The following is a 22,693-nucleotide window of genomic DNA, read 5'->3' as shown; positions in this document are numbered from 1 at the left end:
GAACTGTGACAAACTTGCCACCGTTCAACTTGTCAAACACCGGGCCGTGAGTCCCGGAGTCCGGGCCGGCGGCCGGACAGGCTGGGCCTCAGTAGCAGAATCGCGCTTACGATACAAAATTGCGTCAATGAGTTTTCGAGCGCGACCCGATTATGCGCTGACATGAGGCACCATGCCGGGCTGGTGCCTTGTGCTGCTTCTGTTGGCGCACCAGGCGCCTCTGGGAGGCTCGGAGCCCTTCGAGGTCATCTTTCCTTCCTCAGTCCTCAGCTGTGATGAGGCTTGTTGGAACGAGGGAACGCTGGTTCTACAGTTTCAGCTTCATCTTCACGGAAGCTTCAGGACACAGAAGCACCTTTGGAGCTTCAGGGTTTCATTGCAGGACGCCATGAGTCCTTCCGCTGCGCGATGCAGCCTTGGGCCGAGCGAACCCTTGCCTATTGATTCTCATTGCCAGGAAACTCACGGTATCGGCTCGTTGTCTTGTATGGTTGACCTCAACCGAGTAGTGGAGGGGAGGTACAAGGTGAATGTTTCATTCTTCAGCAGTGCGGTGTCGCCCAGTCTCTATCTAGGAGCGCAATCTCATGATCTTCTTGTTCTCAGAATCCCGCATGTTGTCATCGTAAAACCCAGACCAGAGGCCGATCATGCCATGAAGGGGCAGGAGGCGGAATTCCAAACGGAGTTCACTGTTCACACGGATACGACCTCGAGGTTTCTGCGGATTTATGCTGTGGAGATTTTAGTCGGCGACATGGTGGTACATCGTGAGTCGGACAAGTTAGAAGATGGAGGAATTTCTTCTCGGCAGATGCTCTATCCCCAGCACGTCCGCTTGAAGCATGAGCTGAAGGTACCACCAGGTTGTCACAACTTCTCTTTCACTCTAAATTCAACAGCACTAGCATTTTCCAACATGCAGCAGCAAGTTTTTAACCATCATCAGACGAAAAGCTTCAAAGTGTGCTTCGGTTTACGTCGAGACATTCGAGTTTCGCTTACCCCCAGAGTTGAACTGTTTTGCTCCAACATTTTCTGCTCGTGCGCGCGGGACGGGAGCTGTTATAACGATACGCAATGTAAATCTGAGATACATTCTGCAGACGTGTTTGACATCATCGGACAAGCAATCATGACCGCATGCCGTTTCAATCGTGGAGATTTTTCTTCTCTTGCCGGGGATTCCTCTCCCTTCTCAGACATTCAAATCTTTGTTGTGAACCTCCCTTGGCGCGGGGACAAGAAACGCCATACCGCAAAGCTTCTGGAGACTGTCGGCTTCTCTTCGATCTGCTTTCCCAATGTCACTCTCGTCCAAGACATCTCGCTCAAAGACCTCATAGAACAAGGATGGGTGTCGTCAGAAGGGGTCAGGCTCATGATGCAAATGGATTGGATCAAGGAGAAGGCTCTTCCCTCCTACATCGCTCGTGCCATGGACCATCTCAAGACCCTAGAGGAGGCGCTGAGAGCAGGCAGGAAGCTTGTCGGCATCTTCGAAGACGACCTGATGCTGCAGGACGAGCCAGGGAGGATCAAGTCAAGGATAGCAGGAGCGCTGCAGGAGCTACCGCCATCGGCTGACATGCTGTTTCTCGAATATTGTTTCGAAAACTGCAGCAAACTCTGCAGCAAGTCCTCGAAATTTCAGCACATCTCTCGTGCTCACAGACCGTACTGCTCGGGAGCGATCATCTTCACAGAGCAAGGCGCTCGCAACGTCCTCAGGCTCTGCAGGCCTATCTTTGGAGCGATCGACAACATGCTTCCCATGCTCATCGAAAGAGGCCACCTCGAGGCGTATGTTCTCAACACTCCTGCCTTCTATCAGGTTCGAACCTCCCCTGTCCGTCTCTGTTCATCCCTGTAACATCATCCTTCTCCTTCCTGACGCACTTGCTCCCTCTAGGATGAGTACTGGGGTTCAGATGTTGCGCGGAATGTCCTGGAGGCGAGTAGGCAGGGCGGAAAGCCATTTCTTCGTCTTCACAGACCGATCGTGTCTCATTGTGCTGAGTACCAATCTTCCTCGTCCATATGGTCGCAGATGAATCGGTATATCGTGGTGCCGGTCGTCGGCAATGGCAGCACAGACAACTCGTACATCCACCACGTGTACTTGAGGGGGCAACAGGACTCTTCTGCCTCTGAATGTGTCAAGTCACCGCACGGGGACCTCCTCTTGCTCTCTGACCAGGAGGCTCGAGAGCTTCTAAGATTCCCCGTCTGCTCTCAGGTGCGATCGGTGCAACTCTGCCTCATCACTCAATTCAGCTTGATTCCGACCAAGATCGAGATGTTGTGCGACGGAGCAGGCAGGTCAGACTGCCTGATCGAGGGGCACGAATCTCTCTTCCTTGCCAGCTGCGAGGGTCGATGGTCGACGACGTTCGTGCTGCCTCCTATCAACGAGTGCTACGGGTCGCGATGGTGCCACCTGGTCACTCTCAACAAGTCAGCTATGTGGGACAAGACGTTCCCAGGGCCTCCGGTCTGGATCACGTTCCTGTTCGTGCACCCACGAGCTGAGGACAGGACCGTTTGTTTCCTCACGTTCGGGGAGGAGGGAGGGGCAGAAGAGGTCTGGCTGAAGGAGGACGTGCAGACATGGGGAGCTAGGAGAAGCGAGGAAGGGCTGGTTGAGCTAGTGTACTCGCGTCAGGTCGATGGAGACCCCTTCTTGCTCCAAGTTCCTGCCTGCTATGCCGTGAGCGAAATGCGCGCAATGCTACTTGAGGAGGCGATAGAGCGCTTCAGGATGCCTCTTGTTCGGTTCAAACTGTTCGTCTTCTGCTCCCTCGAGAGTTTTCGGGCAGGGAGGTGCCGCAATGTGGCGCGGGAGAAACTCCGAGAGCAGGAGGACAGACTGGGAGGATCCCTCGCTAGTGAGTGGGAGGATGTAGAGGAAACGCTGGCTGTCTGGTGGACTGAGGTGAACTTTGTGCGCGAGCACTCCTCCTCTCGGATACAATCACGAACTCCTCCTGTTAATGTTTGACACACAACAACCTTGCCAGCACTTGGAGAGCCTTCTTTACATCTCTCTATTCTTTACAGTTGTCGTTACAGTAGCACATACAACAAGTCATCCTGTCGTCTTCAGTTCCTCGTACTCCTCGTACTCCTCCCCCCTTCTCTGTCTGTCTTTTCTCGCCTTCCTCTACCCCAGCATCCTCAATCTCCCACTCTCCTTCCACTCACCGCCCCCACCTTCCCCCCTCTCAACTCATCCAGGACTGCAGAGGATTTTTTTTGTGCCCTTCTCTTTCAGCCGGTAGCTCCACCGACATGCCCAGGTAGGTCCCCGTAGGGGGGAAGGGGAGGGGGAGCGAAGCTTGGATGGAGAGAGGAGGAGGGGGAGAAGAGAGTGACGAAAGGAGGAACAGGATGAGGATGTAGTGCCTGTGCCCCGACGATGGTGTGCAGTGAAGGAGTGGTGGGGCGCGACTAGAATGTCGCCAGAAACAAGACGAGCAGAGGAGATGATACATGTCATGTTCATGCTTGATGATGGGAGGATGGCCTTGAGAGAAAGTGTTTCATACATAGTTGGTTCTCTAGTATCCAGATGTTCCATGAACATTTCGATCTCGACATGGCTGTGCACATAACTACCCCCAAAAATATACTCGTTCATCTCATTTCATTGCTGATCGCACCATTTTCCATGCATCATCATCTACATTCTAGTCACGCTGGAGCAGGATCAAGTTCTTCTACACCGACATGCCCTTCTGGCGGGCAGAGGTCTGCCGCCTGGCTCTCTTCCTCGGCGACGTCCCCTTCGAAGACATCAGGCTGTCATACCGTGAGCTCCTTGCTACCGCCGGCCCCATCGCCCCCTTCGGCCAGTTTCCCTTCATGGAGGTGGACGGCAGGAGGATAGCGTACACCGGAGCCATGGCGAGGTATTGCGCTGACGTCGCTGGGCTGACGCCCGAGAGCAAGAGCGAGGCTGCGCAGGTCGACATGATCATCGAGGCTTGCTCGGAGCTCACCAACGTGATCAGCGTCAGCATGCGCGAGGAAGACCGGGAGAAGAAGATGGAGATGCGGTCTATCCTGAGGGAGGCGACGCTGCCCAAGTGGTTCTCCTACCTGGAGCTGCAGCTCAAGGCCAACAAGAGCAACGGCTTCTTCGTGGGGGACAAAATCACAGTAGCGGACATCGCGGTCTGGAGACTGCTGGGCTGGATCACGAGTGGCCTGCTGGACGGGATCCCGACGAATGTCTACAAGAACTTTCATGCTCTGACCGACCACCAGGAAAGGCTCGAGAGCGACTCTAAGATCCGAGAGTGGATGACTAACCATTATGCTGCCTCCAGCTACAGCCCAACGGTCTCTGACAAGAGATGAGACGCGAAATTCATCAAACTCTTTGTATTCTAAACTTTGTGCGCAACCGAATGAATAGAAATGAACTCAAGCAAGCTCTGCGTCCATGGGAATGAGCACTTACGAGACAGCACAGCATCCAGCTGGAACCAGCAGCAAGAGGAGTTGGTGAGCAGCAACTGAGTGGTGGGGTAAGATCACATCAACTCTTCAAGAGAGTCACAAACAAGAATACTTCGAGAGAAGAAGCAAAACTCATCTCCACTACAGTCACTACGCTCACTCGACTCTCGATTCACCCTGGCCATTTTCTTGACACATCAGCTCAAGGCATTCCATGGATGTCAACAGGATGGCAAGGCCTCAAAGATAGGCTGAAGACTCCAGTAAAATCTCATGATTGTTTCGGTTCTCCACGTCAAACCTAATCATATCTGCACTAGCTATCCATGAGATACATCCTGTCTACCAGGTCCTCTTGTCTCCAGTCCCTGTCTTCTGCATTTGACATAACCTCCTTCCCCTTCCCCTTCTCCCTCTTATCTAGCCCCTGCACCCACTTGTGTACTCCAGCAACGGTTCTCAGCGCCTCGTTCTGGTCGTCTCTCTACTGTCTCTACTTCTGCTTGCATGCATCCCTCCTTACAGTCCCTACAGTCATCCCGAGCTCATTCTTCTCTTCCAGCTTCATAGTGCTCCTTTTATGCACATCGTCTGTCTTTGTTGTTCCTTCGTCTGCTCTTCCTTCCCTTGATCTTGCTGCGTCTCTTCCTTCATTGCTCCTCCTCCTGCTCCTGCTCCTGCTCCTGCTCCTGCTCCTGCTCCTGCTCCTGCTCCTGCTCCTGCTCCTGCTCCTGCTCCTGCTCCTGCTCCTGCTCCTGCTCCTGCTCCTGCTCCTGCTCCTGCTCCTGCTCCTGCTCCTCCTGCTTTATTTACACTCCCTTCCCGTATTTTTTCCTGTTTCCTCAATTTTGCGTCCCACCGCAACAAGGGAATATTAATAATATTATGTAATAAATATATAGGAATGTAAAACAATATACAAATTCATAATCTAAATTTGAAATTATAAGACAAGATTTCAATAATATTCGAAGCCGTTTTTCTTGGTTGTCATAAACTAGGGGTAGGGGTGGGACTGTTGGATCCTTGTTGCCTATTGTCTTCAAGAAAACTGTGGGTGGGGTATTAACATTTTTAGTTTTAAAACATTTCCTGTTTTACACATAAGGGGGTCATACAGATTGGGGTGCAAGGGAGGGGTGGGGGTGTAGAAAGGGGGCAATATTCTAAACTGAAAACATAGCTTTTCAGAGACTCAAGGACGAGTGCGCCCTAAAATGAATAATTACGGCCTAAAAATATTCTAGAAATTACATTATCGCTTTTACCATGTTCCCCCATGTGTGCGAGTATGGCAACAGGGAGGTTGGGAAGTGGAGTTGGGGAGAGGCAGGGAGGATAGGAATGCTAGAACAGGATACGGTGACAGCGATGATAGGGTTCCGGTTGATCTGCATGGTTTGTCGAGCACAGGAGGGTCGATGATACCCGGATTATGTGCCAGTCAATTCTTGGGGTTGGGAGGGTCCTCATGAATGTGCACTTGAGACGGTCAGTATACTGATGACCTGTCCTGATGGATTTCCTGCCCAGATTGGATGCAAGGTGGTGCGGGAAAGTAGATCAGTTTGACGAGTATCGACGATGAAAGAGGTATTTACTGTTGTCCGAGCTGCAACAATGTGACAACTTTCCTTGTCAGTTCGTGATCGAGTCTGTTGTCAAGCCGTGCTATGCACTACCGATCGAAACTTTGCAGGCAATGCATATTTGTCCATCAAACTCTTCTCCTGCCATACACTGTCTCATTACGGTTTACAGGAAATATACGGCAATGGGGAACTGCTTGACCTCGAGATTTTGTCGAAGAAGTGATGCCAGATCTTGGCATGCAAGAAGTTTGATTGATGATGTATTATCAGGAAAGGATGCGATCAAATGACTGCTAAGAGAGCGCACTCAGTCATCATGGCGCTCGTGTCTCCAGTCCTGCGAAGGTGTGCCCTAGTTCCCTGCGGCATGCTTTGATGTGCCATGTTCCATATGTCTTTCGGAATCATGTTTGTCATGGAGGCTGACATGTTCTGTTCTAGGATGATTTCATGGGAGCAAGCAAGGTTGGACAACCGCCCCATCCCCATTGCAAACAGACCCATTGCAGATAGAGTTCTCCGCTGACTTGCCCGTGTGCCTTGACAGGTGTAAAGCTAACCGGAGGGTGATTGAGCTGCAGCTGGAAGAGGTTAGTAGTTGAGCTGCTGCCTTGGAGCAGGAGTCAGAATGATTACCTGAAATACTCTCATTTCATCTTCCTCTTCTTCCTCCCCCTTTCCCCCATTCCCGACTCATCACCTCCATTCCTGTTCCTGCTCTTCCTCCTCCTTCCCCCCAGTTCCCACTTCTTCCCTCCCCCTTCTCTGTCCTCCTCTGACCTCTACACTATTATCTCGCTTCATTCCTTAGTCTGCAGGCGCTTTCCATTCCCCCCTCATGCACACTTCTTTCTTTCCCATCTCACTCTGTCCTGTAACTTTTTCTAACCCTCGTTGCTCCTCAGGTCGATAGCAACGTGCTCGAGGCGTTTGTGGACTTCGTTTACACGGGATCAGCACGTATTCACAACGATGTTGAGGTACCTGCTGCTGCCGCTGCTGCTGCTGCTGCTGCTGCTACGATGATGATTACGACGACGATGACGATGACGACGATGACTTTGGACAAAGGAGCTGGTGGCTATCGGGAGGCTTGCAGATCGGCTTGACGTGACGAGTCTCAGGTCTTCGTTCTCTCAGCCTTGTGGCCTCTGCCTCACCGTTGCTGAAATGTGGGGAGCAGGGAGACAGTGATCCGAGAATCGAGCAAGATGCTGGATGTTGATACGTGCGTGGCGTTCTTGAACGCGAGCAGGTTGAGATGGGAGGAGAAATGGAGGAGAGTGGATGAATGAGGGAGGGTGGGAGGGCAGGAGACAAGTGGGAGGGAGGGAGGGAGGGAGGGAGGGAGGGAGGGAGGGAGGGAGGGAGGGAGGGAGGGAGGGCAACTTGACACCTCCAGCAGGGACTCAGGGCTGCCCGAGCTGGAGGAACTTTGCTTCCAGTTTGCTCTTGACCACTATGAAGAGGTGTCGCATTCCCCTTGGTTTGCTTCCCTTCACCAGGTTCTTGTCTCCTCCCCTCTTGGCCGCCGTGGTGAAGCAGAGAACTTGTGCAGGACATTCTTGAGGATCTCGTGGACGATGATCGCCTGAGAGTGCACAAAGAGGAGGCATGTTTGTCCTCCCTCCTTCCGCTTCCTTCATTCCTCTCAGCCTCTCCCTCCTTCCGCCAGTCTCCTTCCTCCTTCCACCATCCTTGTCTCACCGCCCTTCCTCCTCCTCCTCCCTTCTTGTAACCTGTCATCATTCACAGGATATCGTCTTGTCCATCCTCCGCTGGCTCGAAGGATGCCACCAAGATCATGAGGCAGAAAAAGGAGAAACATCGTGCTCCAATGCAAGGTCAGAGAAAAGGCAGGGAGGAGAAGAGGGGGGGAGAAGGCGGAGGGAGGGGGAGAGAAGAATGAGAGGGAGAAGGAGGAGGGAGAGATTGGGAGGGAGAAGGAGGACGGAAAGAGGGAGGGAGAGAGAGGGAGGAGGGAGGGAGGGAGAGGAAAAATCAGATTCTTCCTGCTAACTTGAGTTGGGCAGAGCTGAAGAGGATGGAGTGAGTGCGGACAGCGACAACCAGGGGCACGGGATGAACGAAGAGATGGAACTGGACTGTGATCGCTCTCGGCGACAATTCAGCTCTAAGATGATCTCTTCTATCCGATGGAATCTCATCCACCATCAGTTTGTCGAGGTGATGTCAGGCAGGTGTATGTGTTTGCACTGACACGTGACATCTGTGGACAGGACCTGATGCTGAAGTGTGCATCCAGTGAATCCTGCTCGCTGCTGGCACAGTTTGTTGGAGATTTGTCTAAGTTTCCAAACAGCTACAGGTCTCACAGAGGTGGAAGTGGACCCGGTGAGTTCGAAGTGTTTACAGGATGATGCGTAGGTCGATGGTGATGACGATGATGTTTTTGTTGCCATTGTTTGTTTTTTTGTTCATGCTGCTGCTGCTGCTGCTGCTGCTGCTGCTGCTGATGATGATGATGATGATGATGATGATGTTTTTGATGATGATGTTTTTGATGATGATGGAGAAGAAGATGATGATGATTTTGATGATGATGGCAAAATGACTATTTCGCTTTTCTCCTCCACAACCATGACCTTGACGATGGGCAGGCTACGACGTGATCCGGCGGCTCCGGGTAACAAGGGAGATGAAGCATCATGCTGGGGCAGTAGCGGCGCTCGCCTTCCATGAGGGCATGATAGTCAGTGCGTCTCACGACGGCAGCATCAAGCTCGTCAACCTCACGTCAGGGAAGATGGAGGGGTCCCTTCACTTCACCCCCCACCCCCGAGAGTCTCAGCGGCAGCTGGGGGCGGTGTATGCGATGCTGCAGCACGGAGACGTGCTGGTGACGGCAGGGCAGATGAAGCTGGGAATCGCTCCGCTCAATGTGTGGAACCTGCTCACCAGGAGACACGTCAAGGAGCTGGAGGTAGTTACCTCCCCCTCCCCCGCCCGCACCCCCCTCCTCTTCTCTTGTCCTCCTCCTCCCTTGTCCTCTTCTTTCCACTTTCCTCCCCATGCACAGCTCCTCCGTCCCTCCTTCTGCCTCACAGCTCTCTTCCTCCGCCTCTGTCGCTGCCTCAGCCTCCGCATTCATCTTCACCTTCTCCCCACTCTCCCTTCCCCCCCTCTCGTTCTCTCCCTCGCTCACAAGTCGGCAGGGGCATAAAGATGCCGTCATGTGCCTCACCAGGAACGAGGTCGATCTCTTCAGTGGGTCTTGGGACCGCACAGTCAGACAGTGGGACCTCTCGTCCTTCTCCTGCAAGCGAGTCATCAGCAGCCAGCACGGCCCCGTCCTCTCCATCTGCTCTCTCTCCCGCGCCATCGTCGCCGCTGGGCTAGAGTCAGCCTGGCACTTGGTGTTAGATGAGCCACGGAAGGAGGAGGAGAAGGAGGAGGAGGAGAGGAAAGAATCGCTTCCTCTTGTTTTCTTCTCCGGTTCCGATCCTGTCACTTGCGTCGCCGTCGGGTCTGGTCCACGAGCGACCACGGGTGGATCTTCTTGGATCTTCAGACCTGAGGAGAGGTATCGAAATCCTCCTCCTCCTCCACCTCCTCCTCCTCTTCCTCCCTGCCGCTCTTCCTCGCCTTCCCTCCGCCAAGACCATCCTTTCATCTCCTTCGTTCCTTTGTGTGTCCTCGTCCCTCCTGTTTCCTGCCCATCGTTTCCTCCTCGTCCTTTGTCCTTTCCTGCTGCTCCTCTCCATTCCTCTCCTCAGGTCTCCCATCCGTGTTCCTCTCCTCCCTCACAGCTGCTTCCTGCAGGATCTTTAGCGGTCACAAGAGTGGAGCAATCCGAGTCTGGTGCTCAGAGACTTTGACCTGCGTCGCAAACCTCCAGTGCCATGATGACGCTGTTTCGGGTGCAATCCCTGCCCCTTCTCCTCCTCCATCATCATCATCATCATCATCATTATCATCATCATCTCCTTCTGCTCCTACTCCACCTGCTCCATCACGTGCTGCTTCTCCTGCCACCTTGCCCCTCCCCTCGTTCTGTCATTCTGTTCTTCTCTTCGTCTGCCTTCCAAAGTCTTCAAAACCTCGTGTTCACCTCCTGTTTTGGCCTTCAAAGTTTCTTTGCTCGCCTGTTCTCCTTCTCCTCCTTACGTGACACATGGGCGCGCAGCTCTCACTGCCTACGGCTCGTGGCTGGTGACCGGGTCCATGGACGGGAGTGTGCGGTAAGAAGGAGGGGTATTGCTTGCTCTAGCGCTGACGGGGCTGCAGCATGTGGAACTTCACGCAGGCGTTCGCTTGCAACAAGGGCGAGGGAGGCAGCCAACTCGCAGCTGCCGTAGACAAGCCGGAGAGGAGGGAGAGCGCAAAGACGATCGTGATAGGATCTGAGGTGAAGTCCCTCCACCTGATCAAGACGAACGCGTGCGAGAGGGGCAGCAGGAGCGCCGATGGCTACATCCTCTGCGGTTGCCAGGACAGGGCTGTGAGGCTGATCTCAGACGGGTTCGCTCGGAACGAGGAAGCTTGAGGAGACAGCAGGGAAGGGGGGGGGGGGAGGAGTAGAGGGCAAAGGAGGAATAGGAGGAGGAGAAGTAGAGGGGGATCCGTTTATCGCAAGATACTACTGCGGCGGCAGCTCGAACTTGTTCAAGTCGACGGCAATCTTGCTGTATCTTAGTTTGAATTCTTCAAATACCTGTTGTGCCTGCAACCATAAACAATCATCATCATGGATCCTCCTCCTCCTCCTCCTCCTCCTCCTCCTCCCCCATCCTCCCCCTGCTTCTCACTCTTCTACTCCATCTCCCTCCTCTCTCCTGCCCTTCCTTTCCCCCACCTCCTCGTCGTTCTTGTACACGTTGCTGCTCAACCCGAGGTTGTTCTGTATTCTCTTCTCCAGCTGCATGTGAGAGCATAAGAAGTTCTCTCTCCTCCTCCTCTCCCTCACCTCAACGCGGCACTGCAACCAGTGCGAAGGCACTCGAAAGAGGATCTGCAGGTAAAGAGCGTCAGGAGCCGGCAGGGTCGACGAGTCTCCTTCCTCGTGCAGAATCCTCGAGCCGACGCCGATGGCGATAATGCAAATCCAGATGATCCAGTAGAGCGCTCCTTGCGCCTTGTACTGCTCCGAGTTGAGGCAGATGCCAGCGACGCATCTGGGCAGGGGGGTGAGAGAAGGAAGACAGGGAGGTAGGAGGAGAGGAAAGTTGAACAAGACCAGACAAGTCGAGACAAGGCAAGACAGGACAGGACAGGACAGGACAGGACAGGACAGGACAGGACAGGGAAGGGCAGGGCAGGGCAGAGAAGGGCAGGGCAGGGTATGGCAGGGCAGGGCAGGACAGGACAAGACAAGCATTGTGGGCCAGGCTGGCGAGTAAAGCAGCAGGGCAAGGAGCTGGAGTTGGATTGCAACGATACGTGAGCTCTTGAGAGTTCCTGAAGGCTGGGGAAATCTCCAAGAACTGCAGCAGACAATCAGCAGACAATCAGCAGAGGACTGAGAGAAATAGAGAAAAGAGCTGAGAATAAACGAGATGAAACTGAGATATGACGCACCTTGCGGTAATTCGTAGCAAGGTTCTGGATGAATTGTTCGACATCTGCTGTCACGAACCTGGATGATGACAATTCATTTTGAGATGATGGTGATATCTTTTGATGTCATACATGATGCAGATCGAAGTCGAGAAGATAGAAAGGAGCGCAATCCAGTTCAAGACCTCATTCCAGTACTCGACACACTCTGTGATGGAAAAATAGAGTTGAGGAACAAACAAGAAAGATGCGCACGAGCAGGAGCAGGAGCAGGAGCAGGAGCAGGAGCAGGAGCAGGAGCAGGAGCAGGAGCAGGAGCAGGAGCAGGAGCAGGAGCAGGAGCAGGAGCAGGAGCAGGAGCAGGAGCAGGAGCAGGAGCAGGAGCTGGGGGAGCTGGGGGAAAGGGGATTAGAGGAGGAGCAGGAGCAGGAGCAGGAGCAGGAGTAGTAGGAGAACGAGGAGGAGAACGAGGAGGAGAACGAGGAGGAGGAGGAGGAGGTGGAGCAGGAGCAGAAGAGCAGGAGCAGAAGAGCAGGAGCAGAAGAGCAGGAGCAGGAGGATCAGTGGGAGAACAGGTGAGGTCTTACTGCCGTGATGCACAACTGCCTTCCTTGTGAGCACAACAAGCTCGAGTGCCTCAAGTCGACCCTGAGAGGACGCAAGGGGCACAAATCACCGACTGTTCGCCTCACAGCTCTGTCCTCCTCACCTTGAGCAACCAGAAGCACATGATAATGAAGGGCAGGAGGGGCGCCAGAGTCGTACAGAGAGCGAGGAACGACATCAGGACTGGAGGGGGGGAGGTGTAAGTTGAGCACAGGACGCGGCAGCCTTGATCACTTGCAAAGTCTCGCTGAGTCGTCTGCTCCCAGAGGTCCTGGTCGTAGACCCTGAGGGAAAGTTGGGAGTCTGTGCAGCAGCGAGGTCAGTTGGAAGCTTCGATCCCAGCTGGAGGCCTACCCAGCGGTGATTCACCCCAGACTCCTGCAGCAGACACACGTCAGAGGAGCAGTCAGTGAGGCTTCTGCTCTGCTTCACCCCTTCATCTTCCTACTCTGAAACTCCTTAAAGGACGTCCTCCTCCTGCTCCTCCTCCTCCTCCTCCTGCTCCTGCTCCTCCTCCTTCTCCTCCTCCTCCTCCTCCTCCTCCTCCTCCACCACCACCACCACCATCTCCTGCTCCTGCTCCTGCTCCTCCTCAACCATACAAGTATCTTCTTTCCAAATCCCCTTCCTGCTCCTGGTAATCATCCCCTGTTTTCTACTCGACCACCACCACCTCCTCCTCTTCCTGCGTTCATCGCTCCTCCCCCACTCCCCGCGCCTTTTCTTCCTCCTCGTCCTACCATCCCAGTCTCCTCGCAAAGTGATGCGGTCCATCAGCCCGAGCAACTTCTTCCTTTTTGACGACCGCTTCTTCGTCGCGTCTACACGCCCCTTGCCCGCGTGCTTCCGCTCCAAGTAGAGCTCTCTCTTCTTCGCGATCCTCATCTGCTCCACAGGTCAGGAAGACAACGGCAAGGGGAGCGACAACAAGAGGCGGGAAGGGAAGGCGCAGGAAACGAGAAGGAAGTGATGAAGGCAACAAGGAGGGAGGGAAGAAGCAGAGTCAGCGCAAGGATAAAGTTTGAACACTCGTGCAATGAATGCTGAGCAACAGCAGACGCAAACAAGCGCAGCAGGTCACAGACCAAAAAGAGGCAGGTAGGCAGAGAAGCTATAGACTCAGAGGAGAAGACAACTGATCGCACACAAGAGATCTTTCACTGATCCAACAACCACGAAAGGATAGTCAACATTTGATCGAGGAGTTACCTTGAGCAGGAGATACTGAGACCAGTGGTATAGATGAACAAGGACAGGAACTCCGATGTACTTGATCGCGACCTCCCATAACAATCAGCCCGACGACGGGAGAAGATGGTGATTGATACGATGATCAAAATGTGGAGCTCGATGTCTCTCTGGCAGTAAAGATCGAAGCAAACAGGAGGCTCAACAAACTTCCAGTTGGTTCCTGTCGCAAAGGCCTGCGTTGGGGAGAAATTTGTCAAAGAGCCGCCGTTGAGATTTTGTGACATGTGTTTGATGAGAATTCGTTGGTGAGTGTAAACAGTTTCTCAAGATTGATTGTGTTCATCATGGTACAACAATTTTGGTTCACCTGATACACTACAGAGATGAAGACTGAGCTGAAAGTGTTCATCAAAGCAAAAACGAAGATCTTCATAGCATGTCAGTGCACCAACCTGCAAACACAACTTGAAAGGACAGACCTTTGCGACTTTCCATGCTTGTTTGTCGCTCTCGTTGATCATATCGTCATCCCACGTCTCAAGATATTCCAAGATGTAATATCCTATGAACTGCACAAGTTGCTCAGTGTCTTTGTCGTTAACTCATCATCATCGTTCATAAGATTCAAATCATCATCATCTTTTTCCTCCTCCTCCTCCTCTCTTCTTCTTCTTCTTCTTCTTCTTCATTTCATCTTCATTTCATCTTCATTTTCATGGTCGTCGTCGTCATCATCATCATCATCATCATCATCATCATCATCATCATCATCTTCATCATCATCCTCCTCGAAATCTTCGCTCACCTCCAGCACGTAGATCCTCGCAACGTCGATGCATGCGATGCTGACAACCTGCAAGGGGCTGGTTTTGTCCCCGAACATCCACCCGCGCGAGAACCGCACGAGCAGGTAGATGCCGATGCACACGAGCGCCATGCTTCCGATCACCAGCAGCTGCATGGCCGCACGGATGCGGCGCGTAACGATGCGACTCTGAAAGTTCTCGGCAGTGAGCATGAACGTCTTTTCGTCGTCTTCGTCGGTAGCGATCGCTGAGCGGAGGGAGATGGCACTGAGCTCTTCCGTCTCCTCGCTCCTCCCCCACACGTGCTGCTTGTGCGAAGTCTCCCTCCTCCACAGGCATGCGAACCTCTGCATCCAGATCATGCACATCAGCCCCGTGATGGCGGCTTCGAGCCCAAAGGAGGACGGGGAGTTCCTGATGGAGAAGAGCACCAGCGAGAGGAGCGCGAGTGGGGCCACGTCGATCACCAGGCTCTTGATGGAGAGGAAGTAGAGTGCGAATCCCTGAGGAGAGCATCAGGAAAGGTAGAGACAACTATCACAGAGGAGCTGCAGGGTGGTCAAGATTCGTTCAGACCTCGCCCAAGTAGTCTCGTATCGCCTCCACCAAGTCGACACTCTCGATAGCCTGAAGAAAAGTTGAGGAGGGAAGGAGGAACGAGTGAGAAGGGTGAGTGTGGGGAGAGGAAAGATGGTAGGAGGCAGGATGAAAGAATTCGAGCCAAGGGAGATGTGGATTGAGGTGTACGTAGAGTCTAGAGAGGGGATGAGGGGGGGGATATGACATCAGAGGTGGGGAAAGGAGGATTGGTGAGGAGGTTTGACGAAGTAAGGAGGAGGAAGAGAAGGAGGAGGAGGAGAAGGAGGAGGAGGAGAAGGAGGAGGAGGAGAAGGAGGAGGAGGAGAAGGAGGAGGAGGAGGAGGAGGAGGAGGAGGAGGAGGAGGAGGAGGATCCATTACCTCAAGCACAGCTCGCGTGTTTCCTTGACTCTTGTGTATGACATCCAGGATTGAGTCATTTTCTCCACACAACAAGCTCGTCTTCAATCTGAGCTGTAAGGAGCACAGCGCCATGGCCAGCTTCTCCTGCACCACCTCCCTATGAAGAGGAGAGGACTGAAGGAACCTCCTCCCTGGCGTCAGGCTCGATTGCAGCTCTTGGATGTAGTCCTCCTTCACCGCCTTGTGCGACAGAAGAATCGCCGCGTCTCTCCCTTTCACGTTCTCCACTAGGCTCCGCAGCCGCGGTACCGAGCATGCCTCCAGCCCGCTAGCAGCGAACCTTCCCTCCAGGAGGTCGAAGATCAGCCCTGCCCCACAGAAGTTGTTGTTGGATATCATGATGCGATACACCAGCTCCTGCTTCTCCGCCTCTGTGAAGAAATCGTTGTCGAGCACCCGATGACCGAAGAGGTGTCGCTTCTTCTGCGAGTAGCGCGCCAGCCCGGCATCGCAGCGAACCTTCTTCAAGAGTCCCGACTTCTCTGCCTCCTGCTCCAGACGCTCCAGGTCTGCAGCCACCATCACGTGTACGGCCGAGTGGCTGGCATTGCACACTGACAAGACCCGGAGTTTTGCAGCTTTCAGTCTGTGGACTATGTCTGTGCGCAGTTTCAGCTCATCGGCTTTCTTGTTCTTCACCTGATCTGCGAAAGGGAAGATCAAGACCCAAACAGGACTGAAGTCCTCGTGCTTTTTCCGCCCTGCAGGCCCCCCCGAAGCTCTCGTCGCCTCCATGGCTTCTGAGAGCTGGTCGGCTAGAAGACTGTGTGTGTTCGGGTGTTTGACATTCCTGCAAGAAACATGTCAGTTTTTGAGCCACTCTCATCTTCCAGCATGTTGAGATGTTGACAGCAAAGACTTGACTTGACGCGGTGAAAGGACAATGGTCGAGAAATGGGATCAGAAATAGGAGGCATTGAGAAAACAAGGGTTCTAAGGGATGTGCAAAGAAGGAGGAGGAAAATCCATGAGAAGAACCATGACATCGATGAGATGTAACATTAAAACTTAGAATAACATGATCGATTTTCCACAATTTTCCTCATTTACCCATGAAAAAATCGGAAACAAGAACTTGTTTCCAGATAAACACTCACTCCTAATCTCACGCTCGCTCGATCTTTCGTGCTCCCCTGTATCTGTTTCTCTTTGTCAAAGTGCGCATTCTTCATTGACTCTTGCTCTCCCTCTTTCCGCTCCCCTTGACCCTCCTCCTCCTCCCTCCCTCTCCTCCCCTCTTCGCCATGTCGGGATGATCTTTATCGGGGAAATCCCAGCGCCTCCGCCTCAGAGGGTTTGATGGGTCGATGAATGTCGGGGTAGTATGCTTTGTTAGGGGGGGTAGGGGTACCGAGGGCCCTTTCAGCCCCTACTCTATGCTTCAACCGCAGGGAAGCGGTGGAGAGAACGCAAACAGAGCATGGTGTTCTGATGGTGAAGAGAAGTTTGGCATGAAGTGCTTGCCAATATGAGCAACGTAGTCCAAACTTTAATGTAGCGAAGCCTTCACTGCGCTGGGGGGATTAAGACTGTTGAGGAGACATCTTTCAAACCCCGAGAATGAACACATCACCACTGTCGTACATACAACCGACCATGCAGGAGAGACTGAGCAGAAGTGCAACATTGTCGCAAGGAGATGTCAGCGATGCTTTCGTCGTGAAGATGCTCACCACCATGATCGCAAAAAGAAATTCAGATGTGAGGAGGATGATGACAAATGATTTGCCGAGCGGCGAGCATGATCTAGTAGATATCGGACTGCGAGAAGAGTCCAGAAGGAAGCTGGAAGATGAAATACTGACGAATCTGCACACGAGGATATGTAGGGTCATTGCGACACGTCGATCACATGGTGATGGGCAGAGAAGAGCGGTTTCAGCCAGGCAGCGGGATGAAGTGAGGAGGGAGAATACCAGACGCTTCATGCGGCTCAGCATGTCCCCGAAGAAAGGGTCGAGACCATGGACAGGAAAGGAGCGATCAGTACATGGAGGTGGACGAGGGGCAAGGACAGACGAGCTGGTCTATAGCAATTCGCCCCGTGTCGCCCATGAACTGGAAACCTTGATATCCAACGACCAAGGTTCCAACGTGTCGATGGAGGTCCGTCTGGCCGTGTCGTCACTGCTGGAATCAAGGAAAAACATCTCTAGACTGTGGGGTGAAATCTGCGGCTCTGACGTTGAGAACATGGACTCGTTGGTCAACTCCACGACTCTCCTTGGAAAAACTCTTCGGCAGAGCCTAAAGTCTGGGGTAAGGAGCCCTTCTCCATCATTAGAAAGGAGCGCGTTGCAGGAGGGAAAGTGGACTTTGCAATACGAGATCTCTGAAGATGACTTGAACCAGCTGCAGCAGATGGAAGCTATGTCGTCGACCACGTCTCCATCAAACGACATGGAGTACATCGACAGGCATCAATACCTTGCTGAAGTTTCGAGCCATCCCAAGTACGAGAGTGAAGGAGAAGCCCCAACGTTCCCGCACTCTCAAGTTCTAGAGCTCCTCCACGAAGATTTCAACCCCGACAGCGAAATCAGGAGTCAGCCCTCCAACGACAAGAGCACTGGAAGACGGTCTTTGCGCATGGGGTCGATCGTACTTCGAAAGCCCCTGGAAGAAATTCAGATTTATTCCATGACAAATTTCGAAAAGACCATCTACAAACTTCAAAGCCATGTGAGGCGGTGGCTCCGAAAAAGAAGATACCTGGAGAGGATACATGTTCAGCATGCCAAGGTGAAAGAGCTGATCAGAATCCGAATGGTAGAGCACATGGACATGATAAAGAGCCAGGAAGATCAGTACAACATCTGGAAGTACAGGATTCGAATGTTTGGTTGTGAAGAAAGTTTCGAAAAGGCGAGATCGTACGAGGCAGTCAGAACTCTGCAATGTGCTTTCCGATCTTGCATTGCTCGAAAGCTCCTCAAGTCGTTACCGGAGGCCGCGCTGGTCATCCAAAGGTGCTATCGACGATGGCTAGGCATGCGGGCAAGTGCTGCGCAGAGACACTACAAAGCCCTCAAACGATTGGGAGCCAATCACAAGAAACTGATCTCACAATGGACAGTAGCTTGCGAATGTGCGACTGACGAACTTGATCTCTTGACCAAGTACACCACACTTGAGCGAAAGATTATGATGTGCCGAAAAGAAATGGAGCTGCAAAGTCAGAAGTCAGAGGAGCTCTTTCGCAGAAAAGCAATGCAACGTAAACAAGAAATCATCAAACAAAATCCTTTGACTGGTTGGGTTCCGCAGACGGGGAAGATCGATGGGAAGACGTATTATTTCAACACGTCGACGTTTGAGATAAGCTACACGCACCCATACCAGGATGCCATTGAAGATGCCTGGGCTAGACTGAAGAGCACCATCGACTCTCAGCATGGGCCGAGGAGGAGCGCATTGATAGCAGAGCTTGAAAGGTTAAAGAACGAGTATGGCGCCGTCTTCGTAGACGTGGAGAGGCTTCTGGACAAACAGAGTCCTCTTATTAGCTAAACGACACAAAACATAAAATTTCAAAATTCTAAATTTCCGTCGAAATTATGGATCCGACATGGAAGACCCACACGCCAATATTTCCTTGTGTCTGACTCGTACTTCATCCTTTCTATGAAGAACAGGTTGAAGTATAACCAGACCCATGTGTGATTCAAGGCCGTTTCAGAAAATCTGGTCGTGCTGGTAGAGACATGTAGCACAATAGCCTGATATTCATAGCAGCATTGACATCACGAGACTCTGTTGATACGGTTTTGAACAGAATTGGTGGATCTGAGGGACTGAGGCTGCACCATTTCAAACCCAGCCTCCACAGTGAGCATATGGTAAGTGATCACGGCCGGGCCCGGCGGTACCGTCCGGCTACCGCAGTACCAGGGCGCCTGGCAGGTTATATTCACAATGATAACCGTGAGTCGGACTCCAGCGGCTGCCGGAGTTGGTCACAGTCCCGAGTCCGGTCACTGCTCGGAGCCCGGCGGGGCCTGCCACACTCAGTGACGCATCGCTATGCCCACCCCGGCCTGGCAACGGGACGGGGTGACCGGGCCGCCGGGGTCGCCGACTCAGACTCGGCTCGGAGTCCGACAGCGGCGGCGAAGGCATATGATGCATCGGATATCAATGATGCGAACTTCACTTTACTCAAAGTGAAGTTAAAAAGCACGGTACGAGGACAATCAGGAGGAACTTCAAGTGGCGGGCGAGCTTTGAATCATGCCGTTACATTGTAACGGAACAAGAAAGACGCACGCGCGGCCTCCAATGGATGGGTGTATGAAAAAAATTGAAGGTGGGGGGTGACAACCCGTATCAAAAGGTGGGTGGGTGTTTCGTACTCAACGGATAGCACCATAGAGAAGAAATATCAGCTATGAGCCTCAAGTAAAAATCAAGTAGTGTCACTCTGATCCCTGTTGAAGATTTCGATTTGAACCTTAGAGCACGAATGTTCTAGGGTTCAGGAAATTCGAGGGGTAGTATTCTCAAAAGGAGGGGTGGGTAGGGTAGGGTGGACGTGGCAAAGCCGAGGATGCAGAGCAGGTCGGGATCAACAGCTGTGAGCAAGCGCGGAGGAGGAGGAGGAAACAGCAGCAACACTCCCTCCAAGCAGGGCAACAGGTATTGAACGACGATCTTCTCATTCGTGCTCCCGATCTTGCTATGTCCAGAGCATTGGATATGGGATTGTGTGAGGGAGGCCGGTTGGTGTGAGGGGGCGACTGGTACTCAGTTAGGTGTGAATGGCTGCGGCAAGTTTATTTCAATTGCTGTTCATCTCTTCACATGATGAAATCTCTGTGACTCTATTGCACCATTACTTGATTCTAAGTTGGGAAGGTTGTTTGTTTCCATATGTCTGTCGAATGCCACTTCGGCACCTGACCAAAGTAACTTTCTTCCTGACAAATACGTTCAGAACCGGGGGTGCTGTGAAGAGATACTCTGGAAGCGGCAATCGTGGAGGAGGTGGAGGTGGAGGCATCTGGAGGTACTACACCGATGACGCAGCGGGATTGAAAATGTGAGTACAACCATGCCATTCACTTGTTTTTCACACATTATTTTACTCCGCATTGACTTTCACGTTGCACAGCGGCCCGACGACAGTTCTTGTCGTCTCCTTGCTCTTCATTGCCTTCGTTATTCTCCTGCACATTTTTGGAAAGTTCAGGAGATAAATGCCACGTCTAGAATCTCGCTTCCTCATTTTCAAGCACATGTTATGAATCATGACCATGTTCTGGAAGCTTCTTGGTTATTCGATGACAGTTAGACTGTGCATATACTCGGTTGTACTTGCTACATGGATGGTTTGTTTGACAGCAGCCTATGGACTTTGAACCATATGCAGGGACAGCACACTTGGATGTAGCATGTGAAACTGTGATTGAGCAATCGCTGTCGTTTATGCGTTTGTATATAATTGAAGGGCGTTGTTTGAAACAGTTTCACAACATCCTACGACAGAAAAGGAACGCACACCTTCACATTTTTCAAGGCACGCTTAACCATCCCCCTCACTTAACTGTTCCATAGAGTTGACGAGGAACTTAAGCCTGCACACGATGTTACTCCGACGCGAAAGAAACAGTAGTGTTGACCTTTAGAGCAGACTTTAGGATATAACCTCCAACAGGTGTAACAGCATTCGCAGCTGCAGTGGTCTTCTCCGCAAACAACTCGGTCCAACCACGAGTTTCCTTAGGGTCCTGCGCAACTTTTGCATGAGAACACCTACACCCTTCCATGGTAGTAAGCAGATGCAACTTGAAAACTCACCGAGAGCTTGCTCATGGTAGCCTCAGCAGCTCCAAACAAAGCAGCTGGAGCCATGAGCACCTGATTTGTTGTCACCACAAAGAAGTTTCGATTCGACGTAAATTACAAAGTGGCCTGGAGTTGGACGGGCCGGTTTGGCGAGAGATCCGGCTTTGGCAGGTACCGCAGTAACAACAGGAGCAGCCAATTCAGCAGCCACAGGGTACTCGATCGGCTTGAGAACCTGGGACAACGAACATTACCAGATGAATGTGTTCATTGGGCCAAGTACCGGATCAACCACCTCAGTTCCGCATTGAGCGTCGGCGGGAAGATCGGAGGTGTCAGCGCAATAATAGGCACCATCATGGCTTGCAGATTCTGCGAGCATAGAGACAGGGATAGCCTTCTCCTGAATATGCTATTAGCAAGGAAGCAAGGAGAGCGACCGATGTTACCTGGGCAGGGTAGATCACTCCGTCCCCAAGAAGGGAACCATCGCTTCCGACATAGTCTCCACTGTTGTCCGGGAGCTCATACAAAGCAGCGTTGCCGTCGTTGGGCACTGCCGAGTACGACGGATCGTAGGCAGGGTAGATCACTCCGTCTCCAGTCAAGGGCTCAGGAGGAGTGCCGACATAGTCAGCGCTGTTGTCCGGGAGCTCATACAAAGCAGTGTTGCCGTCGTTGGGCACTGCCGAGTACGACGGATCGTAGGCAGGGTAGATCACTCCGTCTCCAGTCAAGGGCTCAGGAGGAGTGCCGACATAGTCAGCGCTGTTGTCCGGGAGCTCATACAAAGCAGCGTTGACGTCGTTGGGCACTGCCGAGTACGACGGATCGTAGGCAGGGTAGATCACTCCGTCTCCAGTCAAGGGCTCAGGAGGAGTGCCAACGTAGTCAGCGCTGTTGTCCGGGAGCTCATACAAAGCAGTCTTGCCATCATCAACCAGAGTCAGCTGACTGCTTCCTGCATCCTGGGCTCCACTGCTGTAGGCAGGGTAGATCACTCCGTCGGTGGTCAGCTTGTCATCTGCCCCATTCGAGAGGGTGCCAACATAGTCGCTGCCTGAAGGTACGTCAGAATAATCAGTCACACGGTTTCTTGCAAACATCGGGACACGATACAAGACCCAAACAAAAATCCTCTGTTCCACTTCTATGCCATAATACTTGTAACGGGTGGAAAAGACATGCATGCATATCTGCAGGCTTTTTGTCAAGAAAACTCACTGTGGTCGCAAGAGAAGTAAGAGCAGTCAGCTGAGTCCAACTGAACTGCATGGCCGTCGCTGCCAATCGCCTGAAGTGCTGCCGCCACAAACTCGAACATTGCCGCGTCTCTTGGGGTTCCACCCACTACCCCCACCCCTTTTGATGTCCCGTTTTGCACCTCTCAAAATTTCTCATCACTTCGTAAAATTTGAAATAAAAACCATACTCTTGAAATTGTTTATCTTGATTTTCAAGTTGAAACGAAACGAACGGGTCACCCCGGTACAAAATGCAAACTCACCTTTGCACACGCCGGTCCATCTCATCATCCTCTGGAATATTCCATTGCACCCCCTTTCTGAAGGTACTTTTATTAGAATGTCGGGGTGGGGTAGGGTGTGGTGGCACCTACAATGAAAGGGTGGGTGGGGTGGGGTGGGTGGGGTGGGTGGGGTGGGTGGAGTGGCCCACTGCCGGCAGTGTTGTTTGGAGCCCCGGCAAACATGCGCGGGCCTGCCGGGAGGCA

General features: G+C 52.6%; 6 protein-coding genes across 6 annotated transcripts; 4 read left to right on the top strand and 2 right to left on the bottom strand.

Moving 5' to 3' along the window:
• Positions 1-155: 155 nt before the first annotated feature.
• Positions 156-915, top strand: GUITHDRAFT_151772 (hypothetical protein; the record flags this gene model as incomplete). The annotated part of the gene is made up of 1 exon (XM_005835462.1): positions 156-915. A coding segment is annotated over exon 1 (721 nt), but the record flags the coding sequence as incomplete, so codon positions are not given.
• Positions 916-3,729: 2,814 nt separating this feature from the next.
• On the top strand, positions 3,730-4,362 carry GUITHDRAFT_68676 (hypothetical protein; the record flags this gene model as incomplete). Its single annotated transcript, XM_005835461.1, has 1 exon — positions 3,730-4,362. One exon carries the CDS (start codon positions 3,730-3,732, stop codon positions 4,360-4,362), a length of 633 nt encoding a protein of 210 aa, XP_005835518.1.
• A 1,686-nt stretch (positions 4,363-6,048) lies between these two features.
• On the top strand, positions 6,049-10,563 carry GUITHDRAFT_136651 (hypothetical protein; the record flags this gene model as incomplete). The annotated part of the gene is made up of 16 exons (XM_005835460.1): positions 6,049-6,057; positions 6,226-6,275; positions 6,327-6,401; positions 6,604-6,646; positions 6,962-7,016; positions 7,156-7,180; positions 7,240-7,311; positions 7,462-7,525; positions 7,812-7,900; positions 8,090-8,243; positions 8,297-8,411; positions 8,678-9,000; positions 9,233-9,600; positions 9,840-9,937; positions 10,204-10,258; positions 10,305-10,563. 16 exons carry the CDS (start codon positions 6,049-6,051, stop codon positions 10,561-10,563), a joined length of 1,854 nt encoding a protein of 617 aa, XP_005835517.1.
• A 93-nt stretch (positions 10,564-10,656) lies between these two features.
• On the bottom strand, positions 10,657-15,912 carry GUITHDRAFT_105680 (hypothetical protein; the record flags this gene model as incomplete). Its single annotated transcript, XM_005835459.1, has 15 exons — positions 10,657-10,740; positions 10,873-10,935; positions 10,984-11,191; positions 11,457-11,500; positions 11,595-11,652; positions 11,706-11,781; positions 12,161-12,221; positions 12,283-12,482; positions 12,534-12,557; positions 12,920-13,064; positions 13,738-13,797; positions 13,850-13,939; positions 14,176-14,679; positions 14,753-14,803; positions 15,136-15,912. The coding sequence occupies 15 exons, from the start codon at positions 15,910-15,912 to the stop codon at positions 10,657-10,659; spliced, it is 2,445 nt and encodes an 814-aa protein (XP_005835516.1).
• Positions 15,913-16,737: 825 nt separating this feature from the next.
• On the top strand, positions 16,738-18,687 carry GUITHDRAFT_105679 (hypothetical protein; the record flags this gene model as incomplete). The annotated part of the gene is made up of 1 exon (XM_005835458.1): positions 16,738-18,687. One exon carries the CDS (start codon positions 16,738-16,740, stop codon positions 18,685-18,687), a length of 1,950 nt encoding a protein of 649 aa, XP_005835515.1.
• A 1,057-nt stretch (positions 18,688-19,744) lies between these two features.
• Positions 19,745-22,298, bottom strand: GUITHDRAFT_162389 (hypothetical protein). Its single transcript, XM_005835457.1, has 9 exons — positions 22,186-22,298; positions 21,411-22,021; positions 21,245-21,364; positions 21,080-21,196; positions 20,974-21,033; positions 20,796-20,903; positions 20,288-20,750; positions 20,111-20,215; positions 19,745-19,812 (listed from the first exon to the last, which is right to left on the bottom strand). Exons 1-7 carry the CDS (start codon positions 22,283-22,285, stop codon positions 20,745-20,747), a joined length of 1,122 nt encoding a protein of 373 aa, XP_005835514.1. The 5' UTR covers positions 22,286-22,298; the 3' UTR covers positions 19,745-19,812; positions 20,111-20,215; positions 20,288-20,744.
• Positions 22,299-22,693: the final 395 nt, after the last annotated feature.

The sequence above is a fragment of the Guillardia theta genome (assembly GCF_000315625.1).
Source record: "Guillardia theta CCMP2712 unplaced genomic scaffold GUITHscaffold_21, whole genome shotgun sequence".
In the NCBI taxonomy this organism is placed as follows: domain Eukaryota; class Cryptophyceae; order Pyrenomonadales; family Geminigeraceae; genus Guillardia; species Guillardia theta.
The sequence above is the reverse complement of the archived record's forward strand: the minus strand, read 5'-3'. Positions and strand labels throughout refer to the sequence as shown.

What these genes read in the sequence shown, in the direction of transcription:
- GUITHDRAFT_162389 (XM_005835457.1), bottom strand. Translation starts at nt 22,285, where the DNA reads ATGTTCGAGTTTGTGGCGGCAGCACTTCAGGCGATTGGCAGCGACGGC. An exon ending in GAGTGATCTACCCTGCCCAG is followed by an intron (nt 21,365 to 21,410) that starts GTAACATCGGTC and finishes TAGCATATTCAG; the next exon opens with GAGAAGGCTATCCCTGTCTC. An exon ending in CTACCATGAGCAAGCTCTCG is followed by an intron (nt 20,904 to 20,973) that starts GTGAGTTTTCAA and finishes AAAGTTGCGCAG; the next exon opens with GACCCTAAGGAAACTCGTGG.